This window comes from Erpetoichthys calabaricus, chromosome 2 (assembly GCF_900747795.2).
Source record: "Erpetoichthys calabaricus chromosome 2, fErpCal1.3, whole genome shotgun sequence".
Classification (NCBI taxonomy): domain Eukaryota; kingdom Metazoa; phylum Chordata; class Cladistia; order Polypteriformes; family Polypteridae; genus Erpetoichthys; species Erpetoichthys calabaricus.
Genome location: NC_041395.2, coordinates 153422139 through 153438139, shown reverse-complemented (window position 1 = coordinate 153438139; position 16001 = coordinate 153422139). Strand labels below are relative to the sequence as shown.

The window sequence follows — 16001 nt, the reverse complement described above, 5'->3', positions numbered from 1 at the left end:
TTGCATATTGGGGGTGACCAATGGTGTTAGCACTAAGATTTTCTAATGAGGCTTTCCTTTTGCAATAAATATAATGCAACACATTCAGGGCACATTTACTGTCATGTCAGAATACAAAGAAATTCTCATCAGTCATTTATTTAAAAAAAAAAAAAACAGCAAGCAACATGTTTAATGAGATAAAGAAAGTCTTGCCAATGCAAGTCACTTACTGGGTCTGCTCAAGCTCCACTTCAGCAATAGCAGTGATAAATGGAACAAGTTTGCCATAATGCAAAAGTAACCGCACAACAGGTAAGACAGCTTCGTATCTATCACGGCAGATGTCACCCAGGATGTGAGCACATGAAGCTGAAATAGGCTGAACAGAGAGAAGGGAAAAAAGCAAAAATCCTGTCAAAGATGGCAAGTGTTTTTTTTTTTCTGAAAGACTCTTTGACATTAGCATGCGTTCTGAATTATGCAAACATAATTAAAAATAAGTAAATCCTTCAGAGATTAAAGGCTACAATGGTTTGTATGTAGAACATTTAAAGTGAATCAAGCTGTGGAATTATAAACTAAGTTTCTGCATTTCTCAAGCCAGAGACAATAAAAGTCATTCTGTTTTAGCAATAAAAAGAAGAAATGGTTAATATTAACTAAGGAATTCATACTTATTCATTTACTTTGAATCAAATACATACACCACTAGTCAAGTGTTTTAAAACACCTCAATTTTTCCTGCTTTTCTTCAAATTTAATTATTTGAAATGCAATGAATGTCCTAAAATGGTGAAGAGCTAAAGAGCAAACTGCCAGAGGTTTAAATGTAAATTTTAGGTTAGCAAAACCCGAAAAAAAGGAATGTATCTACCTATGTATCTATCCTTACAGCAATGTCAAATGCATAACATTAGTTTAGTGAAATAAAATATCAATACAAAAAAAAAACAAGATTAGATATTATACAATGGATATTATACAATGATTCATTTGTAGAATATACACCCTACATGAAAGTATAAGAGACTTTGGACAACAATAGTCATTACCTATGGCCCACAAACAACCAATTTAACAAAAAGTCACTTGGACATATTCATCAAATTAGCATAAATGTCAGTTAAAGTCAAGAATGTAATTTCTTGAAACTCATAACGTCTGTATTAAATCTGGTATTCCTGGTTTTGAACTGATTGACTTAAGCAGACTTTACCAGATACAAGGAGAGTAAACAGAAGGGGGATGGGGTGTGATGGATTGTCCAATATTATGTACTGTAAATACCGGTCAGCATTGCGTGAAATTAGACAATAAAATGGCAATAATGAAAGCAGGGCAGGAAACAAACTTACAAAAGGGTAATTTTAAGATTCAAATTTACTTAATGTTACATCACTGATTTTTGAGAAGAAACTTGAGCAAATATTATTATGCTAGAAACACCACGCAAAGGATGCCTCAACCTGCATTTATTGAATCAGAATGGGGCTTAAATGTAGTAAGGTAACAAAACTCTCTCTTTGCCACCATGTTGTTTTTAATTAAAATTTTGTGGGCTACTACACTCTGCTTTAATAATACCCATTAATGTTTATTTTTTCCATCATTTTATATATATTTTGTCTGATTAGCTACATTTTGTGTGTGTTTTTAAAACTATCTATTACAGATTCCATCATTGTTGAACACTGTTCAGACTAAACAATCAATCGAAACCGAAGCCAGGGCCAATGAGTGCCTGAGAATGTAATGGAGTCATACTCATAATTTCAGCATTTTACCTGTTGTGTTGATGCTAAGGCCAACATATATCAGAACTAATTATGTAAGATTTACTTACCTCTTCACATTAACAATAAATTACAGGCCCTGGCTGAGATACAAACACACAGTACTGTATACTAAAACACTGTGTTTCTTTCAAAAATGTTTAAAATCAGAAAAGATTACGACTGTTGCCAACTATTTAAAGAAAATACATCTAAATATATTTACCTTAACATCTGGGGATTTAAGCAGTAGATCTCTCATTGGAATGTAATATATGGATGGAAGGACAATATCTTCAATATAGGTTATATTTAACCGCAGTGATCCAAGTTCATCAGTTTTAGGAGTTTTACTACCGTTGTCCTTTGGTTGTAATAAATACCTTATAAAAATGAATATGACAATACAACCATGAACAAATTAAAACAATATTCTATCTAGGCTTGTATCATATAAAACTGAAAGCAAAAATCTTTCTACATAAAATTTTTGTTTAGTATGACACAAATAAAACATAATAATGTATACGGTAAGATTTGATCATAAAATTACATTCACTACAGTGTTAAATACAGCAAATTGCACAAGATTCAACTTCTAAAATACCTTTAATGTTTGATAAACAAAACAACTGAAGCATTAAAAACACTGCCAAGTATAATTCATTATAACACATGCAGATGATGAATAATTATAATTAAATTTCAATATCATTACTTAAAACCATAAAAATACTGTATATTCAAATGCAAAAATTCAAAACCTATATATTTAAAAAGCAGAGGTAACAATTTAATTTTGATTTCTGTTTAAAATGTGTTTCATTCTTTGTTTGTAAGGTTTACTTTCAAATCAAGTCATATAACAAAACTTTAGATTCTTGCCTGCTTTACAAAAATTATTGCTAGTTCAAGGTCTTTAGGAACGATTTTTCTTTAGTACTATAATTCTCCATGAGATGGCAGTATGTGCCTATATCTTCTATGGTCACTGTGCTTAGTTTAAAGTCATGCTCTCAAACAAAAATAATCTCAAGAGGCAGTATACTATATAACTGGAACACAACTGCAAAAAAAAAACAAAAAAAAAAAACACTTCCATTGTTCACACAATGTTTGTTTTAGCCATTAAAACAGTAACAGAGGGTAACTTTTTTCCACATTTAATTAAGTATCAACAAGTTAAATTTACACTTTCTGAACTCTGCCTTTTTCAGCAGAGACCCTGAGAGATCTAAGCCTAAATTGGCAGCATCATTCAGCACTCTAGCTAGGAGCCCCATCCATATCATCCTCCCACACATTCGCATATTTACTCAAACAGCACCAGCCTGGTGATTTAGACTCAGCAGCAGTTCTCCAAGAAGAGGGTGGAAATCAGAGTACTTGGAGAAAATTCACACTAACACAAGTGAAGGTGCAAACTCCACATGGTCAGTGGCAGGGCAAGAATCAAATAATGAAAGTAAGATTGCTGAGCTATGGGACAGTTAAGGGAATTGGCAATTTAAAAATGCAAAGCTCTTTATAATGTCTGTGGCCGACATAATTAATTTATCACACTACTGTATATAATAAGTATTTCCTATTCATTAGGAATATAAAATATTCACATAACATATTGATAATGACCAGGTGGGAATGTTATATAATTACACCAGCTAGGGGAAAAAAAATCATCGTCTATTTATAAAGGCAACACAAAAATATAAAAAGAAAATAATTATTTAAGCTTCAACTCATGCATAATCAGTATGATTTGTAGTATCTACATTTTTTTAATGAAGAAAACAAACATCCTAAAACATTAACAAAAATACAAAAAAAACAGACTTTCAGTCATTCATTGCAGTTATATGCACACACATAGCAGGGTTAAAGTGAATAACCCAGTTAAAAGCAGAAACCTGGTTTCTTAAATCACATTTACATGGGCAAATAAATCTTCTGGAGTATCCTCTGTCAAAATGCTGAATATTTTGCTTTCATCTACTTACATACATTAGTGTAAAGATTGAGCTGATGAATAAGAGCATTAAACTGTTTAAGTATGTTCTCTGGCAAAGTCTTAATTTTTTTAGGCTATATAAACCATTGTCTGTTGGCCCCAGAAAAATCCACAATACACAAAAAACACACACAATAAACAATTGACTGTAAGATGGATGTTTATCGGATCCTGGGTATAAAAAGTTTTATGAAACGGTGAACATTTCCCAAAATTTTAAACAATATGGGCAATGAATTACCTGAACGTAACTGAACATTAGCTCAAAAGGTGAGCTATAGTGACAAAAGAAAGTTCATTATTGTACCACCTAATGTTTATCTTACATTTTTCAATATTTTATTATTTTCAACAAAAAAAGCTTTTATTTGTTCTGACACTATTGTTTCAGGCAGATAAACTTAACCATCACAGCAGCATAAATAAAATTGTCCACATGCTCAGAAGCAAAATGAAAAGCTAAATAATTAGAACATTTTAATTAAACTGTAATTGTTTCATGTCTTTAAACAATATAAACGTTAGATGATATTGCACATCTCTTTTACTAATCAGTCTTGATCAGTAAGCACAGTTTCATCCACTCGAGTATGTCATAATGACCAGAGTCAATTTTCCCAGAGTTCAGAAGACAGATAATTTTGTCTCCATGACCGTATGAAATGCAATGTAGAAAACGAATGTCGATTAGAGTGTAACATAGGAGAGAGAAAACTATACCCCCATCTGGTTCATTACTTACAGACCACAGAATTGCACTGCGATGAGTAGCCCTGTAGTGGCACACTTGAGGAACCCTCTGTGCCACTGTCAGTAAAGGTTTCTTAAATTTTTCTAATTAGGGGGTTCTCGAGTAAATAAACAAAAAAAAAAAAAAAAATCTGCTTGATGACATATCTACACACTTCAAGATGGATGGATGTGTTTGCCTCTCCACTAGGTTTACATAAAACAGTGATATCTTTATTGATTGACTGATATTAGTTTATTGATTGAACACAAGGACAGTTTGTCTCATGCCTTATTATGGTATTGCTCAAAACACATTCATTTCTAAAATAAAATACACCAGAAACCAACAATCTTTGCGCTAAATAAAATGTGTTATTCTTCCTTTAATATATTCAAATGTAAAAGAGATGTTGCTAAATGGCTAGGCTTGGGTCTGTTTCAAAGTGGTTTCACACACGTGTGAGTATGAGGACAATGTGTGGACCAAGTGAGGCCAATTCCATGCCAGGCCAGGGGGTGGCAGAGTGCACTAAAACCTTCTTCTGTTGTCTCTGCAGACCAGCCACAGGAAAACCTGTCTGACTCATCCCTGAAGACATCACTTGGGGTTTCGGCACCTAGGATGATGTCACTTCCGGCTGTGATGTCAGAAGAAGTTCACATCCGGTTCCCCTACGTCACATCTGGTCTTTACATTTAAAACCGCCATCTTTACAAACTCAGTTCAGTTCACTTTTGGACTCTTTTCAAGACACTCCTGTCTCATTACAAAACCCATTGCAGCCAGGGATAATACAAGGGTGGCTGCCCCAAACCTTTTTAAGTGTGTCGAGTCTGATCTTTTTACAGTGGTTAGAAATGCTACTACCATACACCACATATTTAACTTAAACTCAAATCATGTTAATGACAGTTTTTCCATGTTACAAAAAATATTGATACACTCATCCATTTAATCCAGTTTTACTCACAGTACTTTCCCTAAATCAGAGTTTGACATGGCAGGGTCTATTCCAACAGCAATAGGTAAAAGAATACACACAGTGACTCAAACTGGACAATTTGTATTTGTCAATTAACCACACAAGCTTGATGGACTAATTGGTCCATTCTTATATGTCAAACTTCTTATGTTCTTCCATGTTCTTTACCTAAAAGCACATCTTTGGACTATCAAACCAAACAGGAGCCCTGGGAGAAAACAATAAGATCAACAACGTACAAGTTTACCCACAAAGAATCAAAATTGGATCCCATAATTTTAAGGGGATCAAACTGGTTTATAACTAAAAACACATCTTTACACCAGCAGCATTACTTAAGATCACTACTAAAATGAATATGCATCTGTACCTTACTTAGGCTAAACAGAATTTACTTAACTCTAACAAATCTGGTCAAAACTAAAACTAAAACTACTTTTTTTTTTGCTAATTGCTATGTTACATTTAAACATTTGAAAAACATTTTTTCCACCTCATTTAAGATGGATCATAACATATACTTGCATATTTACCAGGCCTTGTGTGAAGCACCACTTTTCACATTCTTCACAGGGATCTTTGTTTCTCCTAGAAACACATCCTGCACTAGATTACCATTATTCCATAGGTCCACCCTACAAATTTATAAAACAAATATATTATGAAATGCAATGTAAATAACAAATTCCTGTAATTTTATGTGGGGCACATGTAGAGAGCTTAATGCAAAACTGTGGCAGTCTAAACACATGAACAAATAAGGTTGTTACTTTAAATTCTAAGCCCCCTACAGAATTCAAACTAACTTAATAAAAACAAGTGAGTAAAGCAACAGGACATCTTCTTCCAGTAAAAAGGAATATGCTTTATTTAAAGACAGGATTTTAACTAAAGACTATTTGTGCCTTAACATTCACTTAAAACATATAACGATGTATTAAGCACAGGTGGGTCAATGTCCTCTGCACTGGGTAATTCTTAAGAGTTATCTGATGCTTCTCCCAGTTAACTAATATTGTAAAACTGCTAGGGAGTCTTCATTTTTTTTTTGTCCTGAAGACCACACGTAGCTAGTTGTGCATAAGGCAGGAATTAAACCTATGTGACATCACATGGCACAATCATTCATACTGTATCTTTCCAATATAGTTAAGGTCTTAAAGGCCTTTAACCTTTCAACAGTATCTTGTAAAATTAGAATAAAAGGAAAGAATGTGGAAATTCTAGGAACTGGACCATGCTATAGGAGCAATAAGGAAGCACAAATAAGAAACACACCATTATGTGCCCCTGGCATAAAATGGTAACAAATAATAAAAACAGCATTACTTCCCTGTGTTTACATTTTATCTTGTAGCTTGCATACAGTGGTGTGAAAAACTATTTGCCCCCTTCCCGATTTCTTATTCTTTTGCATGTTTGTCACACAAAATGTTTCTGATCATCAAACACATTTAACCATTAGTCAAATATAACACAAGTAAACACAAAATGCAGTTTTTAAATGATGGTTTTTATTATTTAGGGAGAAAAAAAATCCAAACCTACATGGCCCTGTGTGAAAAAGTAATTGCCCCCTTGTTAAAAAATAACCTAACTGTGGTGTATCACACCTGAGTTCAATTTCCGTAGCCACCCCCAGGCCTGATTACTGCCACACCTGTTTCAATCAAGAAATCACTTACATAGGAGCTGCCTGACACAGAGAAGTAGACCAAAAGCACCTCAAAAGCTAGACATCATGCCAAGATCCAAAGAAATTCAGGAACAAATGAGAACAGAAGTAATTGAGATCTATCAGTCTGGTAAAGGTTATACAGCCATTTCTAAAGCTTTGGGACTCCAGCGAACCACAGTGAGAGCCATTATCCACAAATGGCAAAAACATGGAACAGTGGTGAACCTTCCCAGGAGTGGCCGGGCCGACCAAAATTACCCCAAGAGCGCAGAGACGACTCATCCGAGAGGTCACAAAAGACCCCAGGACAACGTCTAAAGAACTGCAGGTCTCACTTGCCTCAATTAAGGTCAGTGTTCACGACTCCACCATAAGAAAGAGACTGGGCAAAAACGGCCTGCATGGCAGATTTCCAAGACGCAAACCACTGTTAAGCAAAAAGAACATTAGGGCTCGTCTCAATTTTGCTAAGAAACATCTCAATGATTGCCAAGACTTTTGGGAAAATACCTTGTGGACTGAGGAGACAAAAGTTGAACTTTTTGGAAGGCAAATGTCCCGTTACATCTGGCGTAAAAGGAACACAGCATTTCAGAAAAAGAACATCATACCAACAGTAAAATATGGTGGTGGTAGTGTGATGGTCTGGGGTTGTTTTGCTGCTTCAGGACCTGGAAGGCTTGCTGTGATAGATGGAACCATGAATTCTACTGTCTACCAAAAAATCCTGAAGGAGAATGTCCGGCCATCTGTTCGTCAACTCAAGCTGAAGCGATCTTGGGTGCTGCAACAGGACAATGACCCAAAAACACACCAGCAAATCCACCTCTGAATGGCTGAAGAAAAAACAAAATGAAGACTTTGGAGTGGCCTAGTCAAAGTCCTGACCTGAATCCAATTGAGATGCTATGGCATGACCTTAAAAAGGCGGTTCATGCTAGAAAACCCTCAAATAAAGCTGAATTACAACAATTTTGCAAGATGAGTGGGCCAAAATTCCTCCAGAGCGCTGTAAAAGACTCATTGCAAGTTATCGCAAACGCTTGATTGCAGTTATTGCTGCTAAGGGTGGCCCAACCAGTTATTAGGTTCAGGGGGCAATTACTTTTTCACACAGGGGCCATGTAGGTTTGGATTTTTTTTTTCTCCCTAAATAATAAAAACCACCATTTACAAACTGCATTTTGTGTTTACTTGTGTTATAGTTGACTAATGGTTAAATGTGTTTGATGATCAGAAACATTTTGTGTGACAAACATGCAAAAGAATAAGAAATCAGGAAGGGGGCAAATAGTTTTTCACACCACTGTATATTTATATAAAACTGATCAGACTTTCCACTAACAGTGAAGCTTATACTAAAAGAAGAAGATATGTGGAACTGTTTTAAGATGGGCTCTAAAACTGCCAAAATAAATTTAAATAAAACATGAATGTAGTCAACCAGTTTACTATTTAAACTCTTCTTTGATCAATAAGTATTATCTCTGTTTCTTTTAAAAATTATTAAATTCCCGTATGTGTCTTATCCTTGCTGTTCAGCTCTTCTTTGTTTTTTTTTCCATAGCTCTGCGCTATATCTACTTCTTCAGATCAGGGTCATGGGAAGGCAAAGTCTGTTTTGTTGTTGCATAACTTACACAAATAATAACTTTCAGGATGCTGAAATGTACTGAAGGATTGAAGTATGGTAGGCCCAGGCCATTTCAGGACATTTACACAGTATCACACTCATTCATATGGGGCCAAGATACAGATACTTTTAACATAAAGTTGGAGGGTTGATGCAGCATGCCTGAAAATATAAAGTTTTACTCTTTAAAATTAACACAATGTGCTCAGTTTTAAACAAAGATTAATAACAGCACAGCTAGCACTAGAAAAACATGTAGATCAATCAATCCTTATTTTATGTAGGTAAATTTATTATGCAAAGCATGTATTCCTTCATATTTTTTAAAACTGCTGTATTCCAACACATAAATGTCAAAAGGCCGGGGCTTCTCACTGCAGCAACAGCAGCAAAACTGAAACCAACTCTTCATGAGAGACCAATTCAGTGGCGGGCATTATCATACATTTATTTTTGGTTTCACTGATGGAAAGACACATTTTTTTTACTTCTTGGATACTCTCTACCAGTTCATTTGTTGTGAGAGGTAAACCATGATGATGTTTACTACTAATGAACAAGGCTACTTCTGAAGGTGTCTTCCTAGACAATCTGTAAACAAAACATGCATAACTATATGTTGTATGGATCAACCACGTAATATCTTTAAAGCCTTGATTGACATCTACCTCTTTGTGCATCTCATGAAAATCGTGTGAAATTTGTAGTTACTGGAGAAAAAAAAAAAAAAAAAAAACTAATCTAATCTCTTACTGGAAAGTCTTTGCAACTCTAGAAAGACAGCATAAATACCACTAGAACATTAACTGGGAGAGAAAAACAGAGCACTTGGAGAAAACCCATATGGACACAAACTCCATGCAGAGAGCACCCGGGATATGACTTCAGGTCTACTTCTTGTGAGGCAGAAATGCTACCATTGTGCCATTACCTGATTCAATAATAATAAAAGCAACAATACTATCAGAAAGAAGAAAAAAATATAAAAAATAAAGATTGAAATGGCAGTAACTCAGTGCACAAAAATGAACCTAAATGGTTTAAAATCGCAGCACACATGATTCTTCAAGATGATCTCCCTCGTTCTGGTTAAATAACAATATTCTAGTGCTAACATTAAAAAAAAAAAAGAAAAAAAAGAGTTATATCATAGTGCAGGGATAGATACTACGTAACGCTCTCAGAGAGAGAGAGAAAGAGAGAGACCGGCACTGTCAATAAAAGCACATAGAGGGTCTGTAGAACTAGGGTCCCAAGGCTAAAACCTTAAAGGAAAACAGTTGGAAAGGTAGTAGGGCCAAATAATACAATCTCCTGATACATAGGAAAGTGGTGAGAACAAGTAAGTGGAAGGTTAGTGAGTGGTTAACCATCATCTCTGAATAGCGCAGTATATAAAACAACACGATGACAATGAGAAGCAACAAGTTTTATCTGTTCTTGTGCACTTTGATTTATTTCCATACTCATTTCTCTGTTGAATATGTTTTATTATATTTGGAATCATTAAGTGTGCAGAAAGATGCCAGGTGTGACCATCTCCTATACTATAGCAGTTTAATACTTCAAAAAAGAGAACATACTAGTCTATGGAAAAACACGGCACTGGTATGCTCTTGAATTCCAGACCTGCTATGAGCAGTCGTCTGTATTTGTATGTCTTCATTGTTGTTTTGCTAAACTTTTTTAAAATAGCATTGGTTAACCATTCAACAACAATTGCTGGACCTGTGCCCTTAGTCTCCCAGAGTGGTGGAGCTAATCGGCGGGCTGCCAGCAGAGCTACTTAGCAGATGCCAGCAGACAAGGCAGGAGCCTGGCTTCACAACAAGAGAAGGCAGAGACCATACCGGTCTTCTATCATAATGGGCAATATAAAACCACTGACAAATAAACTGGATTAGCTCAAACTTGGCTGTCTCATGTGCTTCACAAAGACAGGGTTTACAGCTGAAACAATGACTTCAAACTTGCATTGGATGGATTTTAAAATCATGCATGCAAACAGAAGCAGGAACAAAAGCAGTCGAAACAAACAAGGTGGACTTGCTGTTTTTGTGAATGAAAAATGGCTCAACCCCAAACACATTACAACTAAAGCTAGGGTATGCAACCAGAATGTGGTGGGTTTACGACCTTATTATAAGCGGAGGATGATTTCACATGCCATTTTGCTTGCAGTTTACATACTACCCTTAGCAGACACATAAATCACAACAAAAACAGTATATTCTGTGGTAAGCAATTCACGACTGACAATCCTTGTGCTTTCTTCACAGTTTCTGGGGACATTTCTCGGGCCATGTTTCACTTTCTTCCACCACTCACCAATTTTTTACCAGTTTGAGGACAGTACAATATGGGAAAACAGGATCCTGGACTTGTTATATGCCAATACAACAATTTCGAATTTCGAAATGAAACCTGCCTAACTTTTGTAAGTAAGCTGTAAGGAATGAGCCTGCCAAATTTCAGCCTTCCACCTACACGGGAAGTTGGAGAATTAGTGATGAGTCAGTAAGTGAGTCAGTGAGGGCTTTGCCTTTTATTAGTATAGATTAAAGAGGCATATAACTTTGTTGCTTTGCCACCCTTGGGCAGTTCTGACCATCATTTGGTACAGCTCGTACCGACATATATAAACACACTAGCAAAATACCCGTGCTTCGCAGCGGAGAAGTAGTGTGTTAAAGAGGTTATGAAAAAGCAAAAGGAAACATTTTAAAAATAACGTAACATGATTGTCAATGTAATTGTGTTGTCATTGTTATGAGTGTTGCTGTCATATATATATATTATATATATATACACACACACACACACAGAAACATATATATACATATATACATATATATATACATATCTACATATACACACACACATATATATACATATACACATCCACATACAGTAATCCCTCCTCCATCGCGGGGGTTGCGTTCCAGAGCCACCCGCGAAATAAGAAAATCCGCGAAGTAGAAACCATATGTTTATATGGTTATTTTTATATTGTCATGCTTGGGTCACAGATTTGCGCAGAAACACAGGAGGTTGTAGAGAGACAGGAACATTATTCAAACACTGCAAACAAACATTTGTCTCTTTTTCAAAAGTTTAAACTGTGCTCCATGACAAGACAGAGATGACAGTTCCGTCTCACAATTAAAAGAATGCAAACATATCTTCCTCTTGAAAGGAGTGCGCGTCAGGAGCAGATGTCAGAGAGATAGAGAAAAGCAAACAAATCAATAGGGCTGTTTGGCTTTTAAGTATGCGAAGCACCACGGCACAAAGCTGTTGAAGGCGGCAGCTCACACCCCCTCCGTCAGGAGCAGAGAGAGAGAGATAAAGACAGAGAAAAACAAACAAGCACAAATCAATACATGCCCTTCGAGCTTTTAAGTATGCGAAGCACCGTGCAGCATGTCGCTTCAGGAAGCAGCTTGCACAGAAGGTAGCAACGTGAAGATAATCTTTCAGCATTTTTAGACGAGCGTCCGTATCGTCTAGGTTTGCGAACAGCCCCCCTGCTCAATCCCCCTACGTCAGGATCAGAGAAAGTCAGCGCAAGAGAGAGAGGGAGAAAAGTAAGTTGGGTAGCTTCTCAGCCATCTGCCAATAGCGTCCCTTGTATGAAATCAACTGGGCAAACCAACTGAGGAAGCATGTACCAGAAATTAAAAGACCCATTGTCCGCAGAAATCCGCGAACCAGCAAAAAATCCACGATATATATTTAAATATGCTTACATATAAAAACCGCGATGGAGTGAAGCCGCGAAAGGCGAAGCGCGATATAGCGAGGGATTACTGTATATACAGTGGAACCTCGAGATACGATCACCTCTGTATACGAGAAATTCAAAATACGAGGAAAGTATGAGCGAAAAAATTCAGATCTAAATGCGAGCATTGGCTCGCGTAACAAGCCACGAGCCAGGCTGTGGGTATAGCTCGCGGCTTCGCGAGGGGGCGTGGTAGCAGTTGCGAGCCGCGATCTGCGGTGTCTGCGTTTCTCACTTAAGTGCACTGCCCACATCCATGATTGTTCCTGTGGCTGATGGGCTGCAGCTGCCATGTCCTCCCCGCATATATAGAGAAGCGCGAGCCGGTTAAGGGGGAGAAGAAGTAAAAGAAAAGAGAGGAGAGAGAAGGCAGGCAGGCAGGCGGGCGGGCGTAGGAAGTCGGTGCGGGAGAGCAAGCGAGTGCAGGCTCGCGTGTAGCTGAACAGTGAGCTGAACAGGCGAGCCAAACAGCTGAAGCAGGACGGTGTAGAGAAGGTCAGCTGCATTAAGAGTGTCTCGCCTGTTGCAGAGCCCGCAGGTGAGACGCTAATAGAGAAGAAGCACAGGGGACTGTCATCTGTTTTTTAAAGACTGCATCCTTTTGACGTTTTAACTTCGTGTTAAAGGATTGTTATTCTTGTGTATTTTGTGTATCATATGTATTGTGAATTTCCCATCGGGATTAATAAAGTATCTATCTATCTATCTATCTATCTATCTATCTATCTATCTATCTAAACCTCCATTTCACAACTGTTTTAAGGATTATTTATTTAAAGATTTATTGAATGCTCTACTGCACTTTGGACACCTGTTTTGATTCTTTTAATAATCAGTTATATTATTTACCAGTGTTATTTATTAAAGGTAGACTACAGTATATATAATTTTTTCAGTGTTATTTGTTAGGAAAATTGATTTTTTATGTTAATATATTTGGGTTGCGGAACGGATTAACTGGATTTCCATTATTTTCAATGGGGAAGTTTGTTCTAGATACGAGAAATTCGCTATACAAGCTCAGTGCTGGAACGAATTAAACTCGTATCTAGAGGTTCCACTGTACATATATATATATATATATATATATATATATATACACATATCAACATATATATACACATACACACACACACATACATACACTATATATATATATATATATATATATATATATATATATATATATATATATATATATATATATATATATATATACACATACACACACACACACAGACACATATATCTACATATATATATATATATATCTCTACATATATATATATATATATATATATATATATATATATATATATCTACATATATATATATATATATCTACATATATATATATATATATCTACATATATATATATATATATCTACATATATATATATATATATATATCTACATATATATATATATATATATCTACATATATATATATATATATATATATATATCTACATATATATATATATATATATATATCTACATATATATATATATCTATATCTACATATATATATATATATATATATCTATATATATATATATATCTATATCTACATATATATATATATCTATATATATATAGATATAGATATATATATATATATATATATATATATATATATATATATATATATATATATATATATATATATATAAACGATTGTTATAGTTCTCTTTGTATACCACGTTGTCAGTTCAGCACTCCGGTTGTAATATGACCAAGCCGTGCAAGCACACTCTTGAGAATGCAACGTATAGTTGTACAGGAGAAAAGCAATCTTGCCTCAAATCAATGGCAACCTTTCGTAGGTCTATGAACTTAATTTAAACTTTAGGTTTACACGGTGCTTTGTCTCCGGCACTTAAAAGTTTCTCGCTACAGCAATTTTAACTCTGTTACAAAGTGATCCAATTGTTGTTTATACCTCGTGTCTTCTCATTAAACTTGTATCTCGCGAATATGGTATTGCAAACGGCAGCGGGAGCGTTTCTATAAACTTAATTTAAACATACAGTTTACACCATGCTTCGCTTCTTATTGTTTCGCTGCCTTCTCAATTGTGTAATGAATGTTTTCTTCAGCGCTCTTTGGGGCTCTTCCTTGTTTTGTATGTACTGCGTTCACAGTCAGTTCACGTGATTACGTGGGAGGCGTGATGACGCGATACTCAACTCCGCCTCCCACGGCCAACGAGCTGCAGTCCATTACAGTATATGGACAAAAAAGAGGTTCCAGTTATGACCGTTATGCTTTGAATTTCGAAATGAAACCTGCCTAACTTTTGTAAGTATGCTGTAAGGAATGAGCCTGCCAAATTTCAGCCTTCCACCTACACAGGAAGTTGGAGAATTAGTGATGAGTCAGTCAGTCAGTGAGGGCTTTGCCTTTTATTAGTATAGATTTCCAACAACTGCCAGTCACCATCAGGGCTGTGAAGAAATGGACAACAGAAGTTGAGCAGGCTCTAAAGAATGCCTTTGAGAATACTGACTGGTCTATTTTGTGAGTTACACGGTGAAGATATTGAGATTTAGCCACTGTATCACAGACTACATCAACACTACTGTGCTGAAACTGTGGGGGTTGCTCTGATCTACATGTTCGACAGGGCCTACTCTCACTTGAGTAAAGCTGGCACCACAGAATTATGTTCTTTGATTTTCCCAGTGCATTCCACACCAGTCTGTCTCATCAACTGGGGAAAAAGCTCAAGGATTTGCATCTTGATACCCCCATAATTTCCTTCACTACCTGACCAACACACAAGTTTCAGGGACAGTGTGTCAGAATTTGTAGTGTGTAACAATGGAGCACCACAGGGAACTGTTTTGTTTCCCTTCCTGTTTACCCTCTACGCAAGGGACTTCCAATACAATACCAGCCCTTCCTTCCTTCCTACAGAATTTTTCAGATTACCCCTCTATTATAGGGGTTCATTATTAATGGCAATGAGGTGGAGTACAGGAGGCCTGCGGAGAACTTTCTCTTATGGTGCAAAGAGGACCACCAGAAACTCAACATCAGCAATACAAAAGAAATTGTGGTGGACTTCCAGCATGCCAAAAATCTTCTGAGACAAGTCACCATTCGGTGAAGGATAAGGAAGTGGTGCAGAGATACAAGTACCTGGGGGTTCACATATACAGCAAACTGAACTAGTCTAACAACTCTGTAGCACTGTACAAGAAGGGGCACATAAGACTGTATTTCCTAAGGAGATTCAGCTCTTTTGATGTATGCAGCAAACTGCTGGAAATGTTTTATCTGTCCACAGTTGTCAGTAGATTGTTCTATGCTATGATGTCCTAGGGAAGTAGCTTGAGATCAAAAGATCCATAATCCCTGAACAAATTAATCAGGATAGCCTGCTTCATCACAAGGCAAATTCTGGACACACTTGAAGCTATTG

The 16001-nt window shown here is 36.2% G+C and overlaps 1 protein-coding gene across 2 annotated transcripts in view; it reads right to left on the bottom strand.

Moving 5' to 3' along the window:
- Positions 1–16001, bottom strand: part of rasa2 (RAS p21 protein activator 2) — a 120138-nt gene that overhangs the window by 36565 nt on the left and 67572 nt on the right. For both annotated transcript variants that reach the window (XM_051922280.1, XM_028794669.2), the window contains exons 9-11: positions 6011–6112; positions 1981–2137; positions 213–361 (exon numbers count right to left, since the gene is read on the bottom strand). In XM_051922280.1, coding sequence (XP_051778240.1) covers positions 213–361; positions 1981–2137; positions 6011–6112 — 408 coding nt within the window. The remainder of the gene's footprint in view (positions 1–212; positions 362–1980; positions 2138–6010; positions 6113–16001) is intronic.